This window comes from Brugia malayi, assembly GCF_000002995.4.
Source record: "Brugia malayi strain FR3 genome assembly, contig: Bm_v4_ChrX_scaffold_001, whole genome shotgun sequence".
NCBI lineage: Eukaryota > Metazoa > Nematoda > Chromadorea > Rhabditida > Onchocercidae > Brugia > Brugia malayi.
The window spans coordinates 3,837,646-3,851,270 of NW_025062479.1; the positions used below are offsets into that span (position 1 = coordinate 3,837,646).

General features: G+C 33.7%; 1 protein-coding gene across 2 annotated transcripts; it reads left to right on the forward strand.

The window, feature by feature from the left end:
• Positions 1 to 1,679: 1,679 nt before the first annotated feature.
• Positions 1,680 to 8,318, forward strand: Bm10947 (Uncharacterized protein; the record flags this gene model as incomplete). Of its 2 annotated transcripts, none has more annotated exons than XM_043073529.1 (27): positions 1,680 to 1,716; positions 1,817 to 1,916; positions 2,155 to 2,285; positions 2,440 to 2,627; positions 2,797 to 2,875; positions 2,994 to 3,106; positions 3,234 to 3,383; positions 3,531 to 3,717; positions 3,785 to 3,849; positions 3,965 to 4,077; positions 4,201 to 4,324; positions 4,583 to 4,734; positions 4,844 to 4,922; positions 5,019 to 5,118; positions 5,241 to 5,362; positions 5,461 to 5,528; positions 5,611 to 5,762; positions 5,884 to 6,122; positions 6,218 to 6,394; positions 6,603 to 6,784; positions 6,848 to 6,943; positions 7,063 to 7,162; positions 7,263 to 7,382; positions 7,511 to 7,692; positions 7,789 to 7,939; positions 8,012 to 8,092; positions 8,220 to 8,318. In XM_043073529.1, the coding sequence occupies 27 exons, from the start codon at positions 1,680 to 1,682 to the stop codon at positions 8,316 to 8,318; spliced, it is 3,387 nt and encodes a 1,128-aa protein (XP_042929463.1). The 2 variants fall into 2 exon arrangements, with proteins under 2 accessions (XP_042929463.1, XP_042929464.1); XM_043073530.1 differs by having other exon boundaries at positions 2,800 to 2,875.
• Positions 8,319 to 13,625: the final 5,307 nt, after the last annotated feature.

Consider the following 13,625-nt stretch of genomic DNA (forward strand, 5'->3'; position numbering starts at 1 on the left):
TTGGAAAGGGACAGATTTAGAACAATGATGAAAATTCAAGCTCTTTATTTCAGGATTTATTAAATACAGTAGGCGGAGCTCCCACAGCACGCGTTCCTTTTAATTTAGTTTAACTTTTCAGTTCTGACAATTCATAGACAAATGAAGTAAATATCCCCTTAATTAATATTACTCTTTCTAAGGTTTCCTGACTATTTCTGACATAGTTAATGAAATAAGAAACTAAACTCAACTCTGTGGTATAAAAAGGTGCCTACATACTAAATCTGTTATCAATATTAAAACTTCAATTTCTAACATGTTGTATTCCAGTTCTTCTATCTACTTTAATAAAAGTCTGATATTATAAAAATAGCTTTCAGTTTAAATCCATTTGCAAATCCTATGGTGCCGCAGTTACAACCAACACTTTTCTGCATACAATTTCAAAAAATCTTAGACATACCACTGATTGATTGAAGTTGAATAAGCTCCCAAGAAAATTCTGATCAAATTCCAGCTCATCCGTTAATCGGCTGATTTGTAAATTGCTGGCAAATAAGAATAACAACATACCCTGCAGGATTAAAGACCGTCGTTGTATAAATCTCAGACCCTCATGTACTCACTTTTTTTTCTAATTAAATAAGCTATTAAACTGTGTTACACAATCTATCCCTTTCCGAATCACTCTGTTAACACATAACTTCTAACTGAAATGATATGGAACACAAATAGCAATAAGTGATGATCAATCCAACACTGATTCATAATGAACTAAAATTAATGCTCTCAAAAAATCTGGAAGACAGTAATTAATTGTGTTCATGGTCTGATCATATGAAAACTTGACGAGGAATAGAAATAAGACGTTACCTGCGAATATCTTTATGAGCTACATACAATTTGGATACATATTGACATCATATGTATAGTCGTCTTGATCTTCTCATCAAGATCAATGGAACAACCCAACTTTAAGAAGAAAGATTCAGCACCGAGACTAGAGATGTCGAGAGCTGTACTCCTAAATTATTCACTAAAAATGTCTTATGCTTAACTGAATTTTCATGTTTTACTACAAGCCTTACGCAGATTTTTTGCGATGCTTAGCTTACTAGCAATTTGCCAGATATTTGCCAGCTTTTCCGAATTCTTTTTCGGTTCAAAACTAAAAGCATTTTATCGTCACTTACGATTTTGCTACCAGTAAGTCAGGATGAAAAACGGTAGATATTTATATCAAACGATAAAATGACATACACAAATCGACGTATATACATATATATACGTACATAATAACTGGCGTACGTAACAACTGGCTTTTTTTATGTAGCAAGATATTTCTTAAACAATTCGATGGAAGAAAGCGTTCAAAAATTTGACGCGAGCGCGTTGGTCCTAAAGCGAAATATGCACGCAACGCAGGTGGCATTTACCATTTCCATTATACTGCATAGCATGGAAATGAGTGGGAGGATGTTACGCAATGACTGTTTGACGAAAGTTGCGTGAGGTATAGTACCAATTTGTGTGAGTGTTGTTAAGTAGACGTCACAGATTTGTAGTTATTATCCTACTTCATAGTATTTTTGGTCGTTTCTCTTGGGCCGATAGATAAATCGTTCTAAATATTCCTAGATTGTTCCAGGTATGTCTGCCTATTGGTCGCTGAATGTGTTGTAATTCAGCGAGGTACGATGAGCCCTGAGAAGGGGAACACTCGATGTCAAGCTGGTAAGGTTTTTGTGTTATTTCACTGCTATTTAAAAGTAATCTGTTGCAATGATTCTGAATTAACAAACTGGAAATTAGTAAAATGAGACCCTTCCAACAGAACCTCGTAGAACGGAGACTCGGAGTACGGCTGCAGCAGAGCTGAAAAGTAGTCCAAGTGGTTGTAGAACGTACGCTTCAACTTCACCCTATAAAACCAGGTTACTTGTTGCTTTACGTTTACTACATTTCTGGAAGTTGCTTTATGCTGTGATCTGTTTGTTGTTGAAATAAATATAGAAAGCGCTTATCCTTGCTGCCTTGTTGTACTCATTAATGCTTAGCAAGCAGTTTATCCTTCTGAAACTTTCTTTTTAGAAGGTTTTGATAGTCTGATAACGATTCATAGCTGATATTATAAGATAATTATAAGAAAGTAGATTTAAACATGTTCTTTAGGCAACAGAGCAATGGAATAACGACAGAGAAGACTCGCTATACACCCGATTTTGCACCAGTACGCTCGCGGCGGGGCTCAGCAGCACTTATCATACCTCCTCTTCCAGCAGTACCATCCACTGCCGCAGCAAGTAACCTGTAGTTTTATAGCAGTTGATTTTTTCATATTTGGTCTGAGTGACAAACAAAGTAATAGAATATTTCGTGAGTCTGTGAGCAGATTCCATTATTTTTATCTATTTAACTTCATTATTATCTAATATTGCTTACTTTTAATGGATTCAGGAAAAAAAGGACGTCGCGGTAGAGATGACGATAGTGATAGTGATACTGCAAGTAGTAACTCAGGACCTGTGAATGCCAAACGAACTCGCTTGTGTCATAGCAAGAATGATATTAAAAGCGTGGAAATAGTTGTTGGTAATGTTGCATCGGAAATTAAAGAAATTACGCAACAGAATAATGTGGCTAAGGTATTGTATAGAACTATTCAGATGAATCCTGATATTTATGTCCCTCCAAAATTTATGAAGACACTGTGCCATCATATGTGCCGTCATTTTAGGAAGGTTCTTATAAAAATTAAGGTCGCAAAGGTCATTTGTCTGTATGAAATCATTTGCTTTATTCGCTTCATGATAGCAGGACACTTCACATGATGCGCTGACAGAACGACAACCTCAGAAGAAAACAGATTCCGATTTGGAGCAGCACTTCAAAAGTTCGTTATCACTTGCTGCTTATTTGCGCCTTTAATGTTATCAGTGTATTTTCTTCTTTCTTTCTTCATTGCTAATGCAAAATTTACTTCTTTAAAACATTCGAAAATTTTTTTGCAGAGGCTATTCGACTTTATCGATACATGTCACTGCCGGATACGCAAGTTGGTAGCGCTAGACCAGTATATAGGCCTTTCTTAAAAAGAAATTTGATATACATGAGACGATCTGCTGTAAGTTGAGAGATTATTTTTAATTAATTTTCGCTCTTATAATAACTACGAAAAATTTTCAGTCCATTTATGGAAGTTATAACTTCCCCATTCTAAGTATGTGTTCATTGTATTTGTATTATTGTAGCAGTCGATAGCAGTAGGAGATGATTGCATGCCTCCCCTTTGTCCACCAGCTGCTATTGGAAAAACTGGAATGAAGGCGAAGTTACGCAAACACGAAAATCTCATGAATATACTTCATGCAATCAGGCGGAGGAATGAAATATTAAAAAAGGTGTCGACTTTCCATGTACTATTTTCTTTCCTTTTTTTTGCTGCATACTCATTCTCAAATTTTTATATACTGTTTAAATTTTCCCCCTGATTTCTTTTCCACCTTTCGGTTTAGATGCTTGTGATGCATATATAAGTTATGTTTCAGAATCCAAAAACAAAATCATCAGGTTCAGCAGCTGTCTCATATTTGGTGCGTGTCTTAAAGCAGGATGAAGATAGCAGAAAAGGGAGTGGTAAGGATGCTTTGTCAAAGGAAACAAGAAGACATGTTAATTGCTCACATGCTACCTCAATGATCAAATTTATTGATGTTCGAAACAAAGAATTACCAGGTAATTTTTGTTGGTATTTCCATCTCTTTGTAATTATGAAATGAGCAGTAATGACAATTATTTGTAGGTAATCGACATGCCGTTATTACGGTGTACCTTTCAAGTGAAGTCGATGGTGTCTTTAGCGAGATCGTAAGTTTTATTTTTCTCAGTGCATTTTTTTTTGTTGCATTTTATGTTGTTAATTACAATATTAGTCTGTTATGAGAAATTATCATATGCAGAAATGTGAAGTAAAGTTATCTAGATGCGACTTCCTTCTGCTACAGTACAAATGCAGATAAATACTCGTGGTGAACCTGTTGCAATAGATTTACCATTATCTATTGGTTGCCCGTTGCATTGCAGTGGAAGACAAAGGTACATTTTTTGGGTTGACTGATGAAGTAATTTGGAGTAACAAAGATATTTGGGACAAGTTTAATAGGACTGACTACATTCACTTATTCAGTATCATTTTTGAAGTATCAGTTTGTTTTGCAGGAATGATTATGTGATCATTCGTGTTACGTTTTCGGGAGAAGAATTCGCTCATATTTTAGGAGGAAAATCATTAAGAAGTGTTCCATCAAGACTGATAGACAAAGATTCGAAAACAGTCGTCCATGTAAGTGTACCGAGAAGTTGTGGAAATACTTTTATCGCAGTTTTGTGTGGCTTATTGTTACTTCAAAGGAAGTAAAATATAGTAAAATATCATAATGGATCGAGAAAGCGAATAATCGATCGAAATTTCAAACAGTGAAGGTCGCTGTGAGCCAAAATACTAGGCTTTGGTATAGTAACTGTGTAGATGAAAGAATTAAGTGTGACATAGCGAAAAATCTGACGGTTTATTGATGTTTTATTCTTTTCATTATTTAAGGTTACCCGACGTATAAGCTGCCTTTCTTCGCCTGATAAATTAAAGAATAGTGAAGGTTCAATAACGATGTATGGTGCACGTTGCATATCTTCTGTTGCAAAAGGCGAAACGTCTGACGGTTTAATATACGGCCATGGTAGCATTACCCTGATGTTAGTCTTCATTCTTTTTTAGAAGAACCTTTGCTTTTGATATTGTGTTTTTTACTACTTTCACAGTTTGCATATGATTATGATAAAAACTGTGTCCAAATTTTTTCAGCCCGGATTCTTTTCTTAGTTTAGATGACAGGTGGCGTTCGGAGAAAAATTTGACGAAGAAACTTATCGATTTAGGGAAGGTAACATCTTCCGCATTTTCTTCATTTTTTACTATTGACTGATAAATCCTTTGCAAGGACCGGGGAACATATTAAATGACAGTTGTTGACATTCAGAAAATGCATATGAGCCCATTCGTACGCATGTCGATTGTGCCAGATAATAGTGGGGAATCGAGTTCATCAGAAGACGATGATGAAACAAGAAGTTGTTCAAGTACGTACATAATTAAATCTTCATGGCATACTTGTGTGTGATTTTGTAAAATTGGACTATTATCTTTTTTTTTTTTTTTTGAAGTGAAGTAGAACTATGCCTCCAGATATAAATTAATTTAGGTTTCGCCACATCTGTTTCAACAGGCTGTATAGACCGTTGTCATCAAAACAGTGAGATGTCAGCAAAGGAATCCATACATAGCTTTGCATCAGCAGAAACCGGACTTCAAAGAGATGACAGTGTAGTCCACTTTATTCTAATAAAGATCTCTTTTGCACTCATTCTATTTAAATTATTCAACACGAAAGTGTTGCATATTTTAAAACATTTATCTTTCAGGGTTTTGAAGAGTATATGAAATCACGGTTCAAGCGAGAAATGTCGCTAAAATTTCCTAAGCAAATATGGTATGCTTTATTTCATTTTTTGGTAGCTGGACTGTATGTCTATGTTACATAAATTTGTATACTGTCTGTTTATGTTTTATAGCTATCGCTTTATTACGAGATACAATGACGAACCGAATACTAGTTTTCCGGAAAGCAAGCATCTACTTTGTTCCGAAACTTCATCAGATTTGGTAAAAAGTGAGCTGCTGAATTCAAATGCTAACGTTGAAACTGCTGTAAATGGTGGTAGAAGTCAGTTTTTTTTTTTTTTTTTTTTTTTTTTCTTTTTTTCTTTTTTTCTTTTTGGAATTGAAGAGTATATTATTTCATTTTTAGGAAATAATATTCTGTTGTATACATGAAACAATTTCAGGACATTGTTCTCCGTTGAAAGAAGTTTCTCCAGGAAAGGTTTTGAATGGACGATTATTTTCCAAACCTCTGACTTCACCTAAATCTTCACCAAAGTCATTTCCATCATCGCCTACTAAATATCGTTTGGATGTTCCACGTCGAGATAAACCCTTGGCTGCTATGGTTGATAGTTTAGCATCCAAATTTGAGAAATGTTCTAAAATTGTGCCGCCCAAATCTGTTGCTCCCGACGATAAAGTAACCGTTTTTAATATCTTTCAGGAATCTTTTTGTAAATTTAATTATTTAGCTTTCATATCTGATAATCCAAGCAATATGTCTGCTATTTTCAGGTTACAGTTCCCGAACTGCATTATGAAGGATATCCCGAACCGGATGGTAATGGAATCGTTACACGCTTTGTTTCTCCGGCCAACAAATGTTTTTTCTGCCTTGGAACATTTCCTGATATGTTTGCTTTGCTACTTCACATGAGAACAAGTTACCCACGACTTGACATAGTATACAGAGTGCGTTCTTGATTTTTTTTATAACAATTTTTAAATAAGGTTATTGAACGCTATGTTGGATATTTTCTTCATTCTCTTGTCACAATACTCATAACTATTAAAAGAAATTTGCATTTTTGATTTGGGTAATTTCATGTTTTGTTGCATCTAAGCTATATTAAATTAATTTAATATAAGTTGGATTAATTTATATTAAATGCTTGTGTAGGGTGATGCACGGCAGACAGCTGTTATAAATAACGGTGCACCGGTTTTCATTGATGTGTTCGTTCGCAAACATTTCGACGGCTCGTATGAAGGTTCATTGGTTCGGCAGTACACAACTTCTCGTAATAGAGTTATACCACAACATTGTATTCCCAGTGATCGCCTCACTTACATTGTTCACAAGTTAGTTTTTTCACCTTTTCAAACATTTTTTTGAATCTAGAGAGCAGTTCATCATTGTTTCAGAGTTGAAGCAAGAGCTATTCGTAAAATGCCAAAGGATCTTAGCATTTTTTTCATGCAAGCTGATCGAGAAAGACGTGCTACAAAGGGAAATAATGCGTAAGCTCGTTATTTTTAAACATTTCTTCCGGCGTAAATAAAATAAAGTGCATGTATTTCTTGCTTGAATAAAATACTTCATTTCCATAATTTTTATTAACATGGTAAGTAATTTGTAGGGCATATTTCGGTTTCCGCAGCAGGCATCCTTTAATGAAATGCACGCAAATATCAACGAAGCAGACGGATCAAGAATGGTTACGAGAATTCATTATCAGAGCAAGTATTGCAGCCTGTTTTAATGCTATTTTATGCAAAGTTTACAAAATTTTTAATGCTTGAGTATATAAACATCTCACTCGTTGTTATTTCTTTTTAGCAGATTGAAGATTTTCTCGATTTGTCACGTGTTGAGAAGGATTTTATGTCGTTGTGGAGTATTTTTCTTCTCAATCTTAATCACAAGCCACTTGGTCGTTGTCACACATATCGCACTTGCGTAAGTGTATTTCGATGCTTTTAATTACAGTTTTTTTTTTTGCACAGATCATTTTCCATAGCTTGTTATATTTATCGATGATTTGAATTTTGTATAATTGTTTATTAAAAGTTCGGCATATTTTCCAGCGACTTTTCCTGCAAAAGCATCGGCAAGATATCTTGCAAAATAATTTTCAAAACGCTTGGGTATTTCATCTCACTGCTTTACATGAAAAAGAGGCGTTGGATACAGACGAGGTGTATGACTTGACGATGCGTTTAAAAGATAATTATGACCCCAGTACGGACGTTCGTCATGTGGTCTATGCGTAAGTGTAATCGTGATCAGATTCTGTTCGGATTTTGGAAGGTTGTTTGTAGGAATTATTTTCAGTTTTTCTGAATTGTTTTTACTTGCTTTTTAGTACACGTGCACGATTAGAAGCAGCAGCTTCTAGTGCAAAACGAGAACCTCCAGCTTGGCAGAAAGAACCAGTACATGGGCCCAAAATTTCAATACTAAGGAGTTCATCCGTTGCGCGTCTGTCATCTCTAGAGCCGAATTCCGATAACGAAGTTTGATTTCGCGGAGAATTTCATTATAAAAATTTCGTTACCTTATGGTTTTACTATTTTTGCCTGTTTCAGGATATGTTCAAAAAATTCATGAACGATTCTGGTCGCAAAGAGAGGCGAAGTAGTAGCTGTTCAGTAGATGAGCCCAGCCGAGTAAGTGATTTTGTTTACAAAATGTTTATTCATGCATCTGTTTGTCTCATCTGGTAATATTTGTCATATCTGCGCAAGAAATACTTTTTCCCTTATCTCAGTACTGGCTTTCATTTGTTTTCTTCAGCATTCAACAAGTCGTCGTCAACGTGAACCTGATTGTTCGAAGTATCTGACAACACCTCGTGCTACGCAACCACCGAAGTGGTTATCCTTTGCCGAATAACTTTTCTGCTCATAAATTTCACTTTCTACAATACGGTAAACTTCGATGTAGTTATACCATCCAGCTTCGTTATATATTGTCATTATTTACCAATTTAAGTCAGCAGTGAGACTGGGCAGAAACTTTCATAATTTTAAAAACAAATACTTTTCTAGCTAGGTGGATTTTTCGTATTTTCTTGATGTTTTCGAAATTTTGTTTTCCTTGCTTTTTTGTGTAAACAAACAGAACACAAATTTTTTTCGAACATGCCTTTAAGCGAGGTAACATCTTCCATTTATTGGCTAGAGTTTGATTGGATCCGTAATTAATTTCGTCGTTCAACTGCAAATTTGTTGTTGGAGAAGGTTTAGGCATTCAGCAAATAGTAACGGGTCTCAGTTAGTTAAGGATATTTAGTATTATGTATTTGGCAATTAGCCTTTTTGGTTTACTTAATGACTTTTTTTTTCATTAGTGAAATGCAAAAACTAAAAGCTGTAGACAAATGAAAACATCGGAACTAATGCGCAAGACTAATTGGCTTAGTGAAACTTTTTTCAGGGTTGAATCATTTTATGAATATGACGCACTGTTAATCATTTATGCAGGATCGCTGTCAAAAAACTGCCTTGCAATTTTTTTGCAGTCTTTCTTTGATAGGCAATGCTGATAATTTAACATTTAGTATCTGTGGTTCTTATGTAATACTTTTGCAAGCTGAAACAATAGTTGATGTCTATCCGTTTTGCTTCGATATTAACAATATTACTGTCTACTTTTTTTTATTTGTTTTTATTTTGTAGTATTTGTATTTTTCGTCTTTTTATTTTGTAATATTTGTATTTCTTTGTCCTTTCATTTTGTGCTATTTGTACTTTTTTTTTTCATTTTAGAATATTTCACACAGTTTGGTCTATGAAAAAATTGCTGCTCTTCCGGGAGGAGGGTGAGAGAGGTTTGGAAACTGTAAAATGACAGCGGTACGGAGTCTTTCAAATTATTTTTTGGCCATTATTTATTTATTTTTCCTATTCTTTGTGTCATAATTCTCTATTGTCATCTAAAATTCGTTTTCATTTCATCAAGTTATTAATTTATTCATCCCATAAAATTAAATGCTTCATCTAAAGTGTGGTTGAAATTGGCACTTTTTAAGTGCTCCGGTAACGTTTCAGGCTTCTGAAGTCCATATGCATATCTATCTCTTAAATTTACCAGTCCCGGCATCGTTTTATTTTGTTGTTTATTTCTCTACTTTGATGATATTTTGCAAACGATGTCTTTAACTTATAATTCACCCCAAGGGCTGAAATCATGAATAGATTGTGAATATCGTTTACAATATTATTGTATTAGTACACATCTTATTGCGCTTTGTTGTTGTAGGATACCAACATTGTTTTATTCTATCAAATTGTGCAAAATTCAGGTGTTTTGTTTCGTTTCATATTGTTTTATTTCGTGTCGTACTAATGAATTGGCAGTTCGCCAACATTGTGTTACAGTCTAGGAAATTCTATTTATATATTGTTTGTTGTCTAAAAATGTTGGGCTTCTGATCTCTAATTTTATTGAAAAGTTCCACTAATGAAAATTTGTGATCAGTATCTTTTCTTGTCAGAAGCATTTCAAATTTTTCAACTCACTTTTAGTATAAAATGAGTAGTAGAGCCTTCTCTTGAAGAGACTTGCGATTTATTTTAGTAATTTTCGCTTCATACTGCACGATCAAAGGTGCTAGAAACCTCCATTAAAGTTGAAGAGTTATTTATGATATTTGTAGTTGAAGTTTCTTTTGGACTATTCCAGATTTGAACATTTAGCATTTAAAGCTTCCATTATGAATTCACTTGATAAATATGAAAGTGTTTCAACTTTTTAAGTTGAAAACTTTGCATATAAGCAGTGAGGTTTTACTTATCAGTTATTGAGTCTCTTCGTTACGATGAAGTGGCGGATGCCTATTGCTTACCGACACTTTGAAACTTCAGAACTGGCTGAAAATATTCATGACTTTATATTAGACCATTGTTTTTATAACCTTTAAGGCCCATTTAGTTGTAAATGGAATTTTCTCTTCATACTTCTGAAGTCTAAAAAAATCACATGAAATTTTAGTGTTGACGGATGAGATACGAAACTATAAGATTTATGTGTAGTATATAATTGGATCATTACCGTAAGGTTATGTTATGCGCATATTTCCTAGCGTTGACGATGTTCTAAACAAGGTTGCTGTTATCTGCTGGAAATCTGATTCTGGAAATTTGACATACTCCAGTTTGTCTGTCGGTTAACATATTCCATGTTGAAATTAAAGTAGAACCACTATTCGTTTATAGTTCTATCCACAGGCATAATATATATAATGCGTAGTTTGGACTACAGCTGTGCTGTAATAATATGTATTAGGAGGTGTATAGATTAATAAGAAAAGTTAGATAGGTTAATCCCAATGGCATGATATAATTGAAGTCAGTCTTAGTGGATCATTGATGAACTGATTTAACGGATGAGTATTCTAATTCTTAACAATTACTTTGAACTGGGTTGTGTTCATAGCTAACACGAGGCATATGAAATGGTTATTTTTTTGGTTGGTCACAATTTCTTATGAACACAAGTTGAAAAACTTCGAATATGCATACATAGAATTTCGAACAACACATCCAAGGTCAGTATAATTTTTGGTGTGAGGGATTACAAACTAGGTAAAGAATTATCAAACTCTTCTTACCTTAGCTACCTATTTCCATTGACGATTGGCAAGTCATCAAGAGCAAAATGCAAACTACAAGTCATTCCCTTTTCAATTTCATTACGAAAAACACATTCCAAAGCTGATTAAAAATAAGTTTTCAGAAATGGATCACCCAATAAATTTCACAAAAAATTCGTCAACAAATATGTAGTATAAATAAAAATTTAACATAGCGTTCTTCCCCAATAAAGCAGTCTTTCTGAATGAATGCTTTAGTGGATAAGAAATGATAAGAAATGGTGAGAACGAATCAGATTCATTATTTGTTCAGTATCATGGGCTATTGGTTTTGTAGTTATGATACGAAACTAAAAATGATACAACACACTGAATGGAAAAAAGAATGAATGAAAGACCTCTGTGAATCAATTTTCCATTTGTTTAACGCATAATTTCTTCTTTTAAACAGCATTTAGAAAGAATAATCCAATTTTACAGGAATAAAATATTGATGAAATATTACTTACTAATTTAGATGTATCAAAAAAATAGGTTACAATAGTCATTAACTATCATTTTTTTAATTGATATTGCATGCAAATGAAAATCAATCTAGTGAAAGAAGTTTTTCGGGTTTTAATTGGTCATAACTTCCTAATTCTAAAACTCCTTAGAAGTGACACTTATTTTTTTATTAGCCATTTCAACCACTTTTTTTTACCAACAATTTGAAGTTTGGCTCACAATTATTTTGACAGTACGGTGTGAGGACCTGATTTATATAATTAGCCTAATTGAGCTAAATGGAATGAATCGATATGCACAATTGTCGAAAATATATTTTAAAAAGAAAAAAAAAAAAAAAAAAAACTGCTTGGTAATGAAGTGAGAAAACTTTCACTTATATATATATATGAAAAAAATGAGGTGAAATAAGTCTTTACTTCTCTTATGCTATTGATACCTCAAAGGAATTATTTGAAATAACTGACGCCTAAAAGCATATATACGAGCATACAACCACCATTGTCAATTATTTTCCAATAAGAAAGCAAGTAAAAAAGATCTTCAAAGTGAAGGCATGAATCAAGAAAAATCCTCTTATTTTCAAGATTTATATGAAAGCGATAATGATGACAGTACTGTTGAGCACTAGGGCAGTATTTCCTCATCAGCAGTTTGATTTAAGTATTTCAATACAGTATTATGGCATGGGATCGATTACTAAAATTGAAGTTTATATGCTGATGCAAGGTGTGTGGATAAATGAGTCGGGTATTCTAAACAATAACAACAACGACGCTAAGTATGGACATAGAAAATAAATCGTTTCCAAATGTGAAAATGTTTCCATTTACCCGATCACAATTTTTTATTTCATGGGAAAATTGCTGTGAATTTGTTCTACCTTGTATGCAGACAGCTTTGCCAACTGTTTTCGATGGGTTTAGCATAAAATGTAAGTCTACCAAGAAAGATAGGGTTTATGTTGAAACATCGTTTTACTACGAATGCTATTCGTTAATGTGTGTTAGTTTCATCTATCATTTCATTTTTGATATGTTGATAATCAGAATTAAAAGTTGGAATGCAAGATTGAAAAGAATTGTTTTGCTTTGTGATTCTATCCTGGCAATTCTTATTTACCGATTTGTTTACGATTTTTTCATTACTTGTTTGCCTTCATTTTCTACTGCAATCTAACGGTTTAGTATCAGTTAAGTGCTATTCAAAATTCGGTACTAAACATTTTATGGGTTTTCTCTTTCAGCTGATTGTTCCGACAATATCATAAATTTTTTTTAAAAAACTAAAGTTTCCAAGTTTCTTGTGCTTTTTCTTTCTTACTTAAATCTCCAAATGCTTTTTCTCTTTCCATGATTAGATCACTGAGCTATTTGGTAGCTTTGACTTGCGTGATACTCTTATCTATTTCTTTAAAAAAAAAGAAAAAATTAGAAGCAAATTTAATATTTTATGAATTGTTTTTTCTCAAATATCTAATGGACGCTAATCAAACATCTCAAATTTGTGCTCCATAATGAATCATTTTTTAATATATCTTAAAGAACAGCTAGTACTTCGCCGTTTTAACTAACATCGGAAAATTCGATTCCCCAAGAAATTCAACTTAGAAGCTTTATTAATTTGCGGGAATATCAAAGCTAAATTGTGTGGAATTAAATCAAGCGCAATATTGGTTAATGTTTAACACTTGAAGCTATCAGTATTATATATGGGACAGAAGACTACGTTCGATGTACGTTCTATCATTATGAAGAAAGAATTTGCGTAAGAAGATAAATCGGTACAATTTGCAACATTCTTGCTTGCTATTAGCGTGAAGTTTGTTAATGGTCGCTCGAGAAATTGAGTGCAGATAGATATTAATTATCTGCGTTGTCCACAAAATACATTTATGTCCTTTACATTCTTGTTCACATGTCATCATTGATTACTACTATCATATCTCCTTTCAGTATATGGAATTAGGAGGAGTACAGTTTGTAGAAGGGTTCAGCAATGTTCTTCATTTACAGCATAACCAAGGGCTGATCGCTACCAAGGGACAGCGGACAACCAAATGTCCACTCCACCCTGTCGGCATCACTAGTTCCCAAAAG